General features: G+C 43.8%; 1 protein-coding gene across 1 annotated transcript in view; it reads right to left on the minus strand.

Annotated features, from left to right (window-relative positions):
• LOC138262117 (TNFAIP3-interacting protein 3-like) overlaps positions 1 to 14,690 on the minus strand; it is a 98,256-nt gene that overhangs the window by 54,494 nt on the left and 29,072 nt on the right. Inside the window, exon 2 of the mRNA XM_069211883.1 lies at positions 10,928 to 11,132. Coding sequence (XP_069067984.1) covers positions 10,928 to 11,046 — 119 coding nt within the window. The 5' untranslated portion in view covers positions 11,047 to 11,132. The remainder of the gene's footprint in view (positions 1 to 10,927; positions 11,133 to 14,690) is intronic.

Raw genomic sequence — 14,690 nt, forward strand, 5'->3', positions numbered from 1 at the left:
TGCATGCCAGATAGATAAGAATCACAACAGTGAACGTGTGAGGAACTGCTAGCGTCATCTATAACTCAATGCTCACAAGAAGAACATTTTGCGTCTAGCATTTGTCTCCAAAGGATCAATATACTGCAGTATTGTGCATCGTTAATGTTTATTGTCTGTTCAGTGCCACCTTACTTGCAGTTTCTGCTTATGTTTCTGCTGTGGAAACGTGATAAGTGTATAGAATGCAGCTTCCCCTCATCCAAAGTTCCTTCAAACCAAAGGAGAACCTCCCATATACGGGAAAAGATGGAAGAAGGATGCTGTTGTGCGCTACTGAAGCCGACAAAATGACTGTCGAGGCATATAAAAACATTCCTAATCACTACCAGGGTTTGGAGTAAGTGATTATATAGGAGACATTCAGTTATTGGAAGCTAGCAGAACAAGGGAGATGAAGCTTTGTTAAGAATGGAGACAAAGTTTCAGCCTCATGCAACCATAACACTAGAGATACATATTTTATGCTTGTGCTCAGAGGGAGTCATTCGATTACATTTTGGCGCAATTGCAGATGAAATGGTAAGAGGTCAGATAATAGTGAAAGTTAAGAGTAAAATGATTCAGGAGCAGTTATTGGTATAAGGGGACTCCAAGCTTCGGGATGCCACTGCAACAGCCAAAGATATTGAGCAGACTGAACGATGGGTGAGATCTGTGAACTAGGACATAAATCAGAGGAGAGATGTGGAAATGTGTAATGTTTTGTATCACTATAATGGAGAAGATACTCGATAAAGGAAACACGACGAAAGTCCTGCGGTAGCATGAGTCATTTTACATCACCCAAAACATTTCCTGAAATTGGCAAGGACTGCAGAAACTGTGGTAAGTTGCCACCTTTTGTGTTTTTAAAGAAGTGCAGAAAGGAGCAAAGTTCAACAAACCTAAAGTAGTCCGTGTGTTAGAAGGTAGTGAAAGTTTAAGTTACAAGAGTGCCACAAGTATAGAATCAGAGTCAGGAAAAGGGTTTGTGCCGGCAGTAAGTGATAGAAACAGGAAGGATGAACCGGCAGGAAAGATGGGTCCACCAATGTGTCAAGCGAGAATCATGGGGAAGAAAATGTATTTGAAATCTGATTCCGGGTATCCCTGGATGATTGTCACCAAGGAGTTATTTGTGGAGGAATTTCGGGATCTTTTTGGCTTATTGGACTTGGAACAGTTGGATACTGATGCTGAGGCTTTTGAAGGGCACACCATTGACATGTTAGAACTGTGTATAGAAAATCTCACTTTCAAGGGCAGAGACGTCTATTTTAGAGCATATGTTGCTGTTAGGGGAGTGAATATTCTAGGATTGGGTATTAGCTGAAAACCACATGGCAAGGAGTAAGTGCTAGTTACGAGGGTCCCTAAAGGATGATTGGGTGATCAAGTCCTTTCCAGAATCGTTCGCTGGAAAGCTAGGAACACTCAGGAATTTCTCTCACAAAATCAGGCTAAAACAAGGGGCAAGGCGTGTGAAACAGAAATTGTGCCTTGAGACTACGGGCCTCATTTACAAGAAAATGACGCAGAAAAAACAGACCAACGTATATATAAACACCATGATGAGGAACAGCAGTTGACATGAAATGGTTTACCATTGAAAAACAAGTGCAAATATTTTTTGTGTTCAAGTAAACGATTTTGTGCGCACTTTATTGCAAAGTGGTGTGGTGCGAAACATTAATGGAGGCGATTCAAAAAACACCTCTGCCAGATACAAAAGGCAAACTGTTTATCTATCACTGTTGTGGGAGAATATTATAGCAAATTTGTGATCAACTTTGCATAGACAATGGATGCTTTGCAGAAGATAGTGTGAAAGTGTGTAGAGTTTGGTTCAGCAGAAGACCAAATGGCATTTGAAGGAATCAACTGTTACATTTCTTGCGTTCCCACATTGAACCTCTATGTATGGGAAAGGTTTGTGTTGTGGCAATTGAGGCAAACATGTATGGCTTGGGGCAGTTTTATCCTAGAAAGCTGAAACAGAGAGGAATGGGCCGTTGTTTTTTATTTGCAGAAAGACATTTTGCAATGTTTGCGAATGAACTGCTGGTGTACGTATTTGCTATAGAGCACTTCAGGAAATACATTTGGGGAAGTTGCTTCGTTCCGAGGTCAGACCACAATTTGCTGGTTTAAATTTTAACTCTGGGTGTGGGTTGAATTCAATAGTGCAGCTTGTCTGATTGTTTTACAAGTTACAGGAGTATTGCTTCAGTATGAGTTGGAAGTTGAAGATGGATTATTGTCTAAAGTGGGGAAGTGTATGGCACTTGTAGGACTGCATGACAAGGTACTCATACTTGTCCATGAGGGAGAGTCTGGGATGTCCTCTATGAAGTAGCAATTGAGGCTAAATTTCAGGTGGCCAGTGTTAGGCTCCAGCGTGGATAGAAGAGAGAGGGTGTGCACCAAGTGTTGTGATAGTGGGAGGATGTTGAAGACTAAAACTGCACCCCTCACTAGTGTCCTGACATGATCAATCTTGGAAAAAATTGCCCTTTGGACATCCAGACCATTTAATAAATTCCAGTATGAATCTAGGTTTGCCCTCACAATAGCTGATTAACTCTACAGGTGGCCTAAAGTCATATTTGTTAGCCATGGCACTACTGAGGTGGTCAATGAGTTGTTTAAATAGGTTTTTGTCAGAGAAGGTTACATTGAGGCCCTTGTGCCTAACAATGGTGTTCTGTTAAAAATCATGTTACGATAGAGTTTTTACAAGCTCATCATGTAAGCATTGTCACAACAGCACTGTATGATCCTCATACCAATAGACAGGTTGAACAGTTCAATCATATTATCGAGAACAAGATCGCCTGAGCACTCTCTAAAGGAATGAATTAGAAAGCGTTTATGCACAAGACATTGTGGCTGTATCACATCAGACTCCACGGCACAAATGAGAAGAACCTATTTAAATTGCTCAATCTGTTTCCAACCTCTGTCAGACATGGTTCAAGAAGACAATTGTGGAAATAAGTGAGCAAATGGTGTCCCAAAGCAGATTTACTCATCAAATTATAAAAATAAACTATGGTGTCTTAAAGACGCCAAGAGTGTTGGTCATCCAGATTTTAAATTGAATGAGAATCTTGCAGCCTGGTCACATCACCAAAGGTAGTTTGAAGTTTGGTAAACTGATAAAAATCATGAAGGTAAATTGCTGTAGTGTAGTGCCTCAGGATGGGCATCTGTTGAATTTTAGGCACGATGCTAGGTTGAATAATGGTCAGCCTTTTGGTTGTGATACCTCTGAGCATTTTGTGGGAGAGACTAGGTGAGCACTCTTCTGCTTACCAAATGCTACTGGTTGCTAGTTCTTCTGGTTTGGGAAACACAGACAGTGGGTGTAATCAGTGGAATGTGTCTGGTGAATGATATTGTTCTTTGACTTCTGACAATGTTATGAACAGACCTACCACTTCTCTTGCTGACAGTGTTACTACAAGGGTCAGCTTTTCTGGCAGACACTGTATTTCATCAATGAAACTCAGAGAGTTCATATAACCTTTCTTTCACTATCCTAGTTGTGTCCAATTCCTCTACCTATTACTTACAATTCTATTTGTTCCTTCACTTTGTTCCTCTTTTTCTGAAGAAAAGAAGTGTGTTGTATTTTATTATATTTTTATTAGCATTCTTCCCTCTGCTTTTACTTTTTGTTGTATTGTTCCCTTTCACATGAAATATGATTACTATGTCTATACACTCAAGCTGCACTGTATGAAATGTTGAGTGTTCTATGGAGAGTTCTTATTCGTTCAGTGGCACTGTGAAGGTGAGTCATGAATAAAACCTACTTACAGTGGATGTAGTTTCCTCATTACAACTGTATTATCATTTCGTTTCGTTAAACTTTATTTCGGCAAATATTGCCATAAAAGTCAAGACAAGAGATAAATACAACATACATATAAACATTTCACAATTAAATATAAGATACAATACATACAGTTGGCAAGAAATATATGGATGTCTCCATGATTAAGCAATACGGCATATAAAAATATAAATATCAATTTATAAATTAATTAAAAGCCAGAACTAAAAAATTAATTAACTTGGATCGAAGAAACAGTGCATCATATACCTATACAAGGAAGGGAAAGAGCGGGCCACCTAACAAAATATTACAGTTTGTGACCAAGTTGTTTTCTGATAAGGTACACATTAAATAAAAATCTACTCGTGCCAAACACCACTAATTGTGAAGTATTAGACTGAAATATGCGCTCTGCTTCTTTGTAGGATCTAACCCCCACATATTTACAAACGGGTTTGATCCAACAATCCCTTGGTTTCTTGTATACTGGGCAAAAGAAGAGTAGATGAACAACATCTTCTTTAGCCCCTAAAGTACAGAGAGTGCACAATTCACAACCTTTTACCCCTCCCCAATTGCATATGTATGCATTAGTCTGTAAGACCCCATACCTAAACTGTAGATATAGTGTTTTTGCCAGTGGAGGACCGATCTCATCCAAAAATTGTTCGAAATTAGGTGTATCTTTTATGTTCAAAAAATTCAAAGTCAGAATTATCTACATTAATCATGGACAATGGTCAGTAGGACTCCCATTTATGAATATCCAATTTTGATTTTGGAACCACCACCAACAAAGGCTCTCTAAATGACATTAGCAAGTTTTGGTCAGCACAGGATTTACTGTATATGTTCAATGAGGGGTTGACCCCAAAGTTGGTGTGCTCCTTATAGATTTTAATGGGCAGACCATTGGTTCCTGGCATCCTCCCTGCAGTCAAGTTACTGACTGTCCATTTCACCTGGACCTGTTCACCTTTATGGGCTTGTTGAGCTGCTCAGACAGAGCCACTGCTAAATAAAGCAATATTGCCTCGTCCAGTATCTGTATTATCTTTCCTATCTTTCAGCACGTGCATGTAGTATGCCCTGTAAAATGCTATCATCTATTAATAATGGCAGTTTGCTCCATTAATAGGTTTCCTTCTTCACTTTTTAAGGCTGTTTTGTGTGGCCCCTGAGTTACGTTCCCTGTTTACCACTCGAGCCAACAGGCAGCCTTCCTTACCCCCACTTTCACATTGTCCTTTGGTGAATAGTCTATAATGGTGAATCCCTAACCTTGTAATTGCCTCCTCTCTGTTTCTCTAGCACTAAGTTGCCCGCTCCAGCCACTACGTCCTCTTTAATTTGTTCAGCTCTTTAGCCACTTTAGTGACTGTGTGGCCTAGATCCCCCCACATATAATAGGCTCTACTCATACACTTCCCTCTGATGTTAAATTTGACTGCTTCCCACAGAATGCAAGCAGGCTCCAAGCACTGGGTGTTTTGTTTAAAATACTCCACTCTAGCAACACATGTATTCTCCTATGGTACATCCTATAGTACCTGCACTCTCATTTTCCAGGAAGGAATCAGGGTTCACCATCATGTTTTCAATGGGGCATGGTCAGATAGTGCCTTAAATTGATATTTAATCTCTGAAAAGGCATCGATTTGTTCCTGGTGTGTTAGAGCCAGGTCTTTACACCGGTGTGTGTAATGTGATGATGAGTAACAGTACTACCCCCTCTCGTCTCCTCATCTCTTTCACCACAATTCTTTCATATGCAATCTTTCTATAACCCCCAGCTGCAGGGGGAATCCCATAGGTCTAGGAGAAGCCTTGGAGCTGCCTAGAAATCTATTTAAGATGCAGTTAATGCTGAAGAGTGGACAGCTACATATGTCAAGGTAGGGCGAAGGCTCTAGGCCACTTCAGGCATTTGGTGCAATGAAAAAACCCAGCAGATCTGGGCTTTCTGTGGCAAGCAATTTTGGCACAAGCGTGGTGAGGCATATGAGAGCACGTTACCAAGAAGACTGAGTAGACATAGCCCAGGCAAGACTATTTGTTGAGTTATATTCTTGCCAATCGTACAGATTTACAGACTACTGCCACCAGGTCCATGTGATTCATCCTGCCAGTTCTGGGGAAGCTGATGAATGAACCTGTGAAGAGGTCAGAATCCGCCCCCTTAGCAAGAATGAAAGTGCCAATATCTCTAAAAAGGGGCAGTGCTGTGAAACACATACAGGGAAGCAGCTTCAGGCAAACAGACATTTTCTGGTTAATGAAGTCAAAGAATGAAGGGACTTACCAACTCTCTGAAAGTCTCTTATGACTTTCATATTTCACAGTGTCTGCTGGAATTAGCTCTGGGTAAAAGTTAAAGCTCACCAGCCTCAAAACATAGCCATTTATCACCTGTTGTCCTGCTCGCAGAATGGCGCACATAAGGGAGCTCCACTGTGAGAGACCCTAGGGGTCCATCAGCAGACTTCTTGTATAAAATGATTGCAATTGTCCCTGAGTGCGGAAAAACCAGCAGGACTGGGGCTTTGCAGCTCCCACCAAAGACTCTGGATTCCTATCACATAGCCAGGGCAGGGCCAGAGAGTCTGAGAATCCTGTCTAATGGCTAAAGATCTGGAGCAAAATACATAAGACTCCATTACTGTGTCTGTCTCAATCTACAGACAGTGAAAGTCACTGAATGGACCACAGCTCTAGAAAAGGCACCTTGAGTTTGAAGGACCCACAAATGTCTAGGCCTCATTGGAAGCAGTGCATAGACACAGACGAAAGACTGGTCTTTTGATCTAGATTAAAACCCCAGAGCAGAACCCATAGAATTATTCCAGTACAGAGGAGGGTCACAAATACTTTCAAATGTTGCCTCATATACTTTCCAAATTGTTTCCCCAGTCCCTGAACCTTTGATTCTGTAGCACAAGGTGGCCAGTCCTGGGTATTCACAGTTCCTTCACACACTCTGCTCTCACACCCCAATTGTTTATTTCCCTGTTCAGTCTTGGACACTTCCTATTGGGATGACCATCAGGGACCGCTCCTTCACAATGGAGAAGGAGCGTCGCCCCACTGGCTGAGCCAGCATGTGCAGGGAGGGTGGGGCTGGGTCATGGGAGGGGGGAAGAGGGGGAATGGAGTGCACTTAGGTAGGCATGTTAGTTTGGCTGGCTGGCCGTCTTAGGCCGGCCAAACTGACATGAGCACTTAGCTTTCTCCAACCCGCTCTATTACACAGCCGGGTTGGAGAAACCGCACAGACTCCCATTCGCTATCTGAGCGGCAGACCAAGCCGCTCAGACCAATCCTGATGCTGCTCTCATGCTACATATAGCATGAGAGCAGTACCTGGATTTCATGGAGAGCCTGTGCTAGTGTCCCAGCTACTGCTAGGACACCAACACCATAGAGGGAAGAGGGGAGAGGCAGGTGGCAGCAGCAAAGGTACGTTTTTTAAAAATATATATTTTATTCCCCCCTCCGAGTCCCTCCCTCCTTCCCCCTGCCCCTCCCCTTGAGACTTGCGGTGGCCGCCGCTGGTGGCCATTGCTTCTACCTCAGGACTCAGCACCTGCGCACCTCATCAGGTGGTGTGGCTTGCACATTAAACAATTTGTCATTCTTTCAATGAGGTTGATTAGCTTCCCAGGTGCACCACCAATGTCCTGCGGTCTCATCCTGGGCAGTGATCAGGCACCTTTTGCAATCTCAGTCCAAGTAGGTGGAGACCATGAATCCTGTTTGTTTGTTCCATACATGCTGTCCTCATTTGGTGTGTCCTATGTGCCTCGTTCTGTTGATTTGTCTCACAAGTGTGTACTGTGTTGGGTATTGTCTTTACTTCTCTCCTGGGCACAAAGCAAAACTGCGCGTCGCAGCAGGAGCATCCGCGTGATCCTCGGGAAATAACCCCAGATGTGTTCCATTTAAGGCCCGGAGGCAAAATATACAAAGGACTGAGGCAAGACTAGCCACACATTACAAATCAGATCTTGTGTTTGTTGCAGAGCACCAACTTGGAGAAACAGCTTATTACGTTATAATTTTGCAAACTGATCTAGGATGTCCATTTGTGATGCTGGTTGCCTTGACAAGGAGCGACTCGCAGCTCATTGGCTCAATCTTCTTTTCTGCTTCATTTCTCTTCTATGTCATAGTAACAGTCTGTTTCTGTGTGGCACTCTGTACCACAGTTTTGCAGTTAAATAGGAGGTGTTACTGTTAACCAGTGCAACGATACTCAATTTATCAGCCTCGGAGCTGTGGGTTTGTGGTTTTGGTGCAGAAGTATTGCTGAGTAAGGCTGAAAGTAAATAGGTTTTACACTTAGGACCATCCCCTGGTTCTCATAAAGAACACGATCATTGCCCATAGTTTGCTAAGTGTATGCCTGTGGGCAGTGGTTAATTTGTAAATAAAAACTCATGCTCAGGTGCTCAGAACTTTCCTCTGAAACACGGGACTGCTGCTGTTAAATGTGCGGACATGGAATACTGAGGCAGCAAAATCCTGAAGCCATCTCGGCTCTCTTTAATCCATTTACAGGCACTCCCTGTCCCTTCAGCTCACTCTTGCAGCTTTTTGCTTTCTCCCATTGTGACGCTTTTTCGTTCTTCTCTTCCTCCGTCTTTCCCAAACGTGTCTTTTGCTCGCAGCAAATGCTTGAGACAGAAGAATAAGCCCTGGCCCTCAAAAATAAGTGAAGTGCTCAGCACCGGAAACAGCAAGCACAAATTAAGCACTGCCTGTGGGTCTATACGGCAAAATGAGGGCTTCCAGACTGCTTTTAAGTTATTGCAAGATTTAAAAAAAGGTTCTCAAACATCCACCTGATTTCAAAATCAATTTTCAGCACTAATACTTGCAAGGAAATATTGTAGTCACAGGGAAATATTGCCAGTTTTACGGACTGACTACCGACGTTTGCAGACTTTAGAAAAGTGGTAACTCCATGAGCCAGGGGTAGGTAAGACTTAGAACTACTCAAGCATTAAAGCGGTAGTAAGCCCAGCATATGTGCCAGATTACAGCTGTGTTGAGCACTTATGTTACATTCTGTGTTAAGTGTTATTTGTTTTTGCAGAGTAGTAAACACGCCTCATACAACCGGTTTGATATGGCTTGAATGGGAGGCTATCTGTGCATTATTCATACTATGCATATGGTCAGTGTGTGCCTCAGGGCTCACAGTGAACTAGCAAAGGCCTCAATGCGAACAAGGAAAATGGACACCATCCCCTGGTTTATTAGTAAAAACAGCTCTACTCGGGGTGCAGCGGGTCCCTCAAATCCTTTGGCCAGATGCCACTACACCTCCTGCACTGTTGATTGCTACAACACTGTTCAAAGAAATGAGGCCCATGCGTGGCATGTATGCATGTGGTATTTGTGTGTCCTAACAAAAAAATACTACAAATATTCAGCAACCTTAAGAATTTGGTAAGTATCCCTAAAAGAAGGTAGGTGAAGCAAATACTGACGATGCTGAGAGTATAACTAATATTCCTATTGTGCTCTGTGCAAAATTTATGTACTAGTTGATGGTCAGAAGAATCACCCACACCCCTTACAAAGCCCTTTGCACTGGGAAATTCCAATGAGAGTGGGCCGCCTGAGACCCCCTAAAGTTTAAAGATGCCAAGCAACTGACCAATAAGGCATGACGTAGAATCTGTATCAGGTACTGCAATTTAAACATTGCGGGAGCCATCTCTGCTAATAGTAATGGTATTCTAGGTGTCGTGCAGCCCAACCTTCGGCTCTCCGCCGCAGGGGTGGTCATAGCTGCAGGTGGAATACTTCACTGGAAGATGTCACGAAGGGGGACAAGGCCACAGCAGGGCTTGAAGCCTACAAGACCCTGGGCCACAAATTCCCAAGTCACAATCATGACAAAGAAGGAATCGTTCTACCTACTTAGTTTGAATTACATTTAAGAAGTTATGGTTTTTGATTTCTGGTGAAGGCAAAGGGCCAGATGTACGAAAGGATTTTGCATTTCTTAATGGACCTAATTGCAATTTCGGTTTGTTAAGAAAGGCTAATTTGTCGTTTCAGAGGTACAAAGATCAATAGCCAATTGCAAAATGTGATTTCTTCCAAGTAAAAACTGCACTTTGCGATTAACAAATAGGAAATCGTGATTAGGGATTTCCTGTGCACATGTATAAAGCATTTCCTAATTGTAGAATGGGCATTTAGGAAATGCTATTACCATCAACTCCAAGTCCCTGGTAACCATGTGCAAGTTTAAAAAATGCAGTCACAATGCATTTTCTAAAGTGCCATGTAGAGCAAATGCTCCTAGGGCATTTGTGCGCTTTACATGTGCACCACTTTTTTGGGGGGTGCATCAAGCGGGGCCGTAGGCCCCTAGTACCCGTAGGATTGTATTTCCTAATTTGCTATTTCCTATTAGGAAATCTCAAATTGCAAAATTCAAAACCATTGATACCTGCGGGCCTCTAGGTCCAAGGGAACGAATGTTATAGCATTCTTTAAATAGCAATTTCCAAACAGCGATTCCTAGCCTGTAGGAATCATTATTAGGAAATCTCTATTTTTGTACATTCCATTTTGCATTTTCTAAACAACGACATATTTGGATTCGCTATTTAGGAAATGCACAGTAGGAAGTTCGTACGTCTGGTCCAAAATCCTTTCAGTCCATTGATCGGAGGTATTTTCATGACCTAAGTAGCATTTTCATCTCTGTCTAATTACAACAATCAACAACTAAAGGTGACCAGTTCACCCGTGGAAACGTCTAGCGCACCACTGCATCAATGTGCAGCTATTTAAATAACTTTTGATCCATTTGACATAGAAACATTTTTTGGGGGGGTAAAGATCCCTAAATTATGCACCAGTTGATGGATTATGTGGTGAGAGCAGCAAACACATATTTACACGGAAAACACCACAGCCACACAATTAATAGTATTTCTGGACATTTCAATAGTACACACACACCAGATTTGCTATTACAGTTGACAGCAGGTACTGGTAACAATCTACAAGTCCTCGGAGAAGACCGCTCATGGTCCCACTTACCTCTGGAAGTCCACTCCAGCCTGATTCTCGGGAGCGAAGTCGGAGACAATTCTTTCCATGGCGGTGAAATATTCCGGTTTGGTCGGGTTTTGGAAGGGTATATACGTGCCAGGCTCCATGCCCTCTGCAGCCGGCGCCTCTCGCTCGCCCAAAAAGGCAAGTGCACGAAACACCGCACGTCGGAGTCGAGCTGCCGAAAATCTGTCTGAAAAACGGTGCACGGATTGAATTGTACAATTGAGAAAAATATCAATAAAACAAGGCAGACACGTTTTGTCCGGCAGAGGTAATAAATAACAGGGGGAATAAATAAATAAAAAGAGTGCGGTTGAGTGACAGGCGGGTGATCGGGCTTTAAAATCCGCGGATGGTCGCCTGAGTGGCCGCCCTGTCAGCCCTCATGTGACCGCCACCAGGAAGTTTGCGCTGTTCTGAGAATGCGGAAGTCAGAGGCTGCGCTCACCAGTTCACCCCACCACGACAAAAATATTATATGTGCGGAGAAAGTGACGCCTGTCAGGCGTCCAGGGCAGCGCCTCATGGAAACTCTACCCAGGCGCTCGTGATGAGGCGAGATGTAAATTAGGATTTTCGCAAACCCGGCAAGTGTAAAACGGGGGGAACCAAAGGTCTTGACCTATGGATGTTGTTGTTTACTGAGTAAGGGAAAATAGTGACGCATCTCTGCTTTCACGTGACGTAGGGAGGCATTGGCTCATAGGTCATTTAAGTGGAAAGGCCATTTCTACTTCTAAATATCCGTTCTTTTAATATTGTAACACAGCAGCAGCTCATATTGCTGCAACTAATCTCTGGCGCCCTTCAATCTCATACGCGAGGTCCCCTGTTTTGAACTAATAGAATTTTTTTTACGGATATTGCACTAAACATAAACACAACATTTCTCTCCAAAATGTCTAATAGTCTCTCACACAAAACCCACATTAAAAACAAATTAAAGAAAAACAGTACTTTTTTTTAGCAGAGCTGTTTAAGAATTATTCAAGTTCACCAGGGCAAGGCGCTACAGAACAGAGCCGGCTCTACCAGGTGGTACCCTGAAAAGCTGGGGCCCTAAGCCAGAGCCCAAATTGCCCATCCCGTAGAACATCTCTGACTGTATATCGCCAGCCCCGGGAGTTCTCTGCCATACCAGCCATACTCGTTTGTTAAAAACAGCCTCTGTTGCTGGGTTTGAAACGTGTCAATTTATGTTTCCCATCAGAGGAGATCTCTTTAGTCTGCCAGCAGCAAAAAGTCCACTGACACTTCGATATCTCAAATCCCAAATCTTGTGACATTTATTTACTATATATGTGGTCCATACCCACCCTGCTCATCACCAGGAATGTACCTCCCACTAATCAGCTTGACTGGCTGGGGGACCGTCAGCGAGAAAACCACTAGTTTCCACTCCAGAGGGTCATCAGATATTTATGGAAATTTGGGCCAGATGTAGCAAGCAGTTTTGCCCATTCTGTGTCTATGGGAAAATGTGTTCGTACATATGGCCCTATATCCCTAGTGGTGTGTCGCAGCCTGTAGTATGTCAACGTATTTAGGGGTCCCTCCCAAGTATTCCTGGAATTATTTAAATTATTCATTTAGAAGTAACCCACAGGTGTATAAATGTTCTTTTTTGCAGTTGACCTTTTACTTCTGCCTCACACCAAACACTGGACCGTGGGATGTGATGGGAGGGTATCACGGCACCCCCTTTACCCCCCCCCCATAGCCACATAGCACTGCTATGGCTATGCCCACACCAATCATCCTACCATAAGTATCTCTATGATTGGTCTGCGTTGCTTTTGAAACAAAGCAGTGGAGGAACTGGGTGTGATAGGCCTTTTTCAAGGTCACAGGGTGGTGCATGCCAACTGTTGTGAAACCAGTTGTGTGCAATTTGCACTTGAGTGACCAAGTAGTATACCTCGAAATTGGGAGTGACGAAACCGCGCATTTCACTTTCTAATTGCATTTGTTTACAGCTAACCCTTGGCTGCCCAGTCACCCATGTCAGTTTGATTATGAGTGTGCTCAGGGGAACTGGGATGTTTTGGAAGAGATACAATAGTTTCAGGAGCAGAACCACCCTCGCTAGTGCCACTCTGCCAGCCACTGCCAAGGGGAGCCTGATCCGCCTCACTCTTAACAATGTTATTCTGTTTATGTGTTTGTGGTATATTTCTTAAAGGATGGTACCCAGCGGCAGTTGCTACAAATATCAGTGGGGGGGGGAGGAACAGGTAACGAGGACTGAGGCAAATAAATAAAAAAAAAGCAAAAACAATTTGTTGCCTCCGCCGTCTTCTCCTGCTGCCTAGCTCGTCCCCCTTTCCTGTTCTGGGTCCCCAGCATTCGCTGGGACATCAGAACAGGTTCCCCAGCAATCCTGGCACTGCTTTTATGCTCAAGCTAGCAAGAAAGCAGTGTCGGGATTGGTCTGAGCAGCTCGGACTGCCGCTCAGACACAACCCTGGGGCCTGTGCAGTTTCTCCAGCCCAGCTGCGAACTCAGCCGGGCTGGAGAAACCTAATCGCGCATGTGTGTTTGGACGGCCGTCTTAGGCTGTCCAAACACACATGCGCACTTAATGCACACAATTTCTTATCCCACCTCCCATGGCCCAGCCCTGCCCTCCCCGTCCCTCTCTGAACCTGCTGGCTGAGCCAGCAGCAGAAGAAGAAAATTATATACGAGTATCATTTTATTTTTCTGCTTTCTCTGCTGCTGGCTGTTAGCCAGTGCGGTGACGCTCCTCCGCCATTGCGGAGGAGCCGCCCCTGATGTTACCCTATACCTAGCTCTGAGAGGGATGTGGCAGATTGGGAAAAAGGAATAACATTGACTATGGGTTAACAAAAGCTGTTATTTATTATTTCAAGAAAGCTCACAATAAGGTTAAAAGCAAAACTAAGAAGCACCACGAGAAACAATGGACCTTAGCTTTTAAAGAAAGACCAAAGTGTTTCAGGCAGTAATGTTGCTGCTGTTTTAACAGTATCAAGACCCTCCCGGGTTCGCCTCTATTTCTCGCAATCACATCTAGGCTTCCTATGAGCAAGGTACATAAGGCCGCATAATAACGATCCTGAGGCCCCTTCTCAGGAAGTCAGTGAAGACAGGCTAATGCAAAAACACACGCCTGACTCACCCAACCTCTTCTCTGGTGGTCCAATATCCCATGCATTTCAGATAGCAGGTAACACCTCAGTGTTGCAGAATCAACAAGTCTCAGGCCTGCCCTCACCCATCCCCCATTGCTCTCACTGAATCACTGTGGCTGTCGCCCAGATATCCCTGTTGCGGCAGCTCCAGGGCCTGGTGAAGGATAAGCAGGAATGCCTCAGTTATCCTCACCTATGTCCATATGTCCCATTACATGTATCCACCACACCTGACCAGGGGCCTAGTCTTGTCTGGGCACTCAGGCTGCCCAGCTGGCCCCATCTTCGGCGGATCTATGGCAGCGGCTATCACCGGCCTCCAGGGCCACCAGTGATATCTGTGCACTTAGTAATATGTTAGCTTGTAGGGCATAGAAATTACATAGATAGATGGATGCCTATGGCAGATTAATTAGACGGATTGTGCTCTTCAATCGGGGTCGATGTCTGATGTTGAAAAATAAGTCCCTTCCTCAAAAGTTAGCACCACTGACCACCACCTGTAGTCTTAAGCCCTGCACTTGTCCTTATTCAGCCCCAAAGAGATACACAATGTCTTCCTCTTAATCAAAAGTCTTGCGGTTGTGATCAAT

Source organism: Pleurodeles waltl, chromosome 10 (assembly GCF_031143425.1).
Source record: "Pleurodeles waltl isolate 20211129_DDA chromosome 10, aPleWal1.hap1.20221129, whole genome shotgun sequence".
Lineage (NCBI taxonomy): Eukaryota > Metazoa > Chordata > Amphibia > Caudata > Salamandridae > Pleurodeles > Pleurodeles waltl.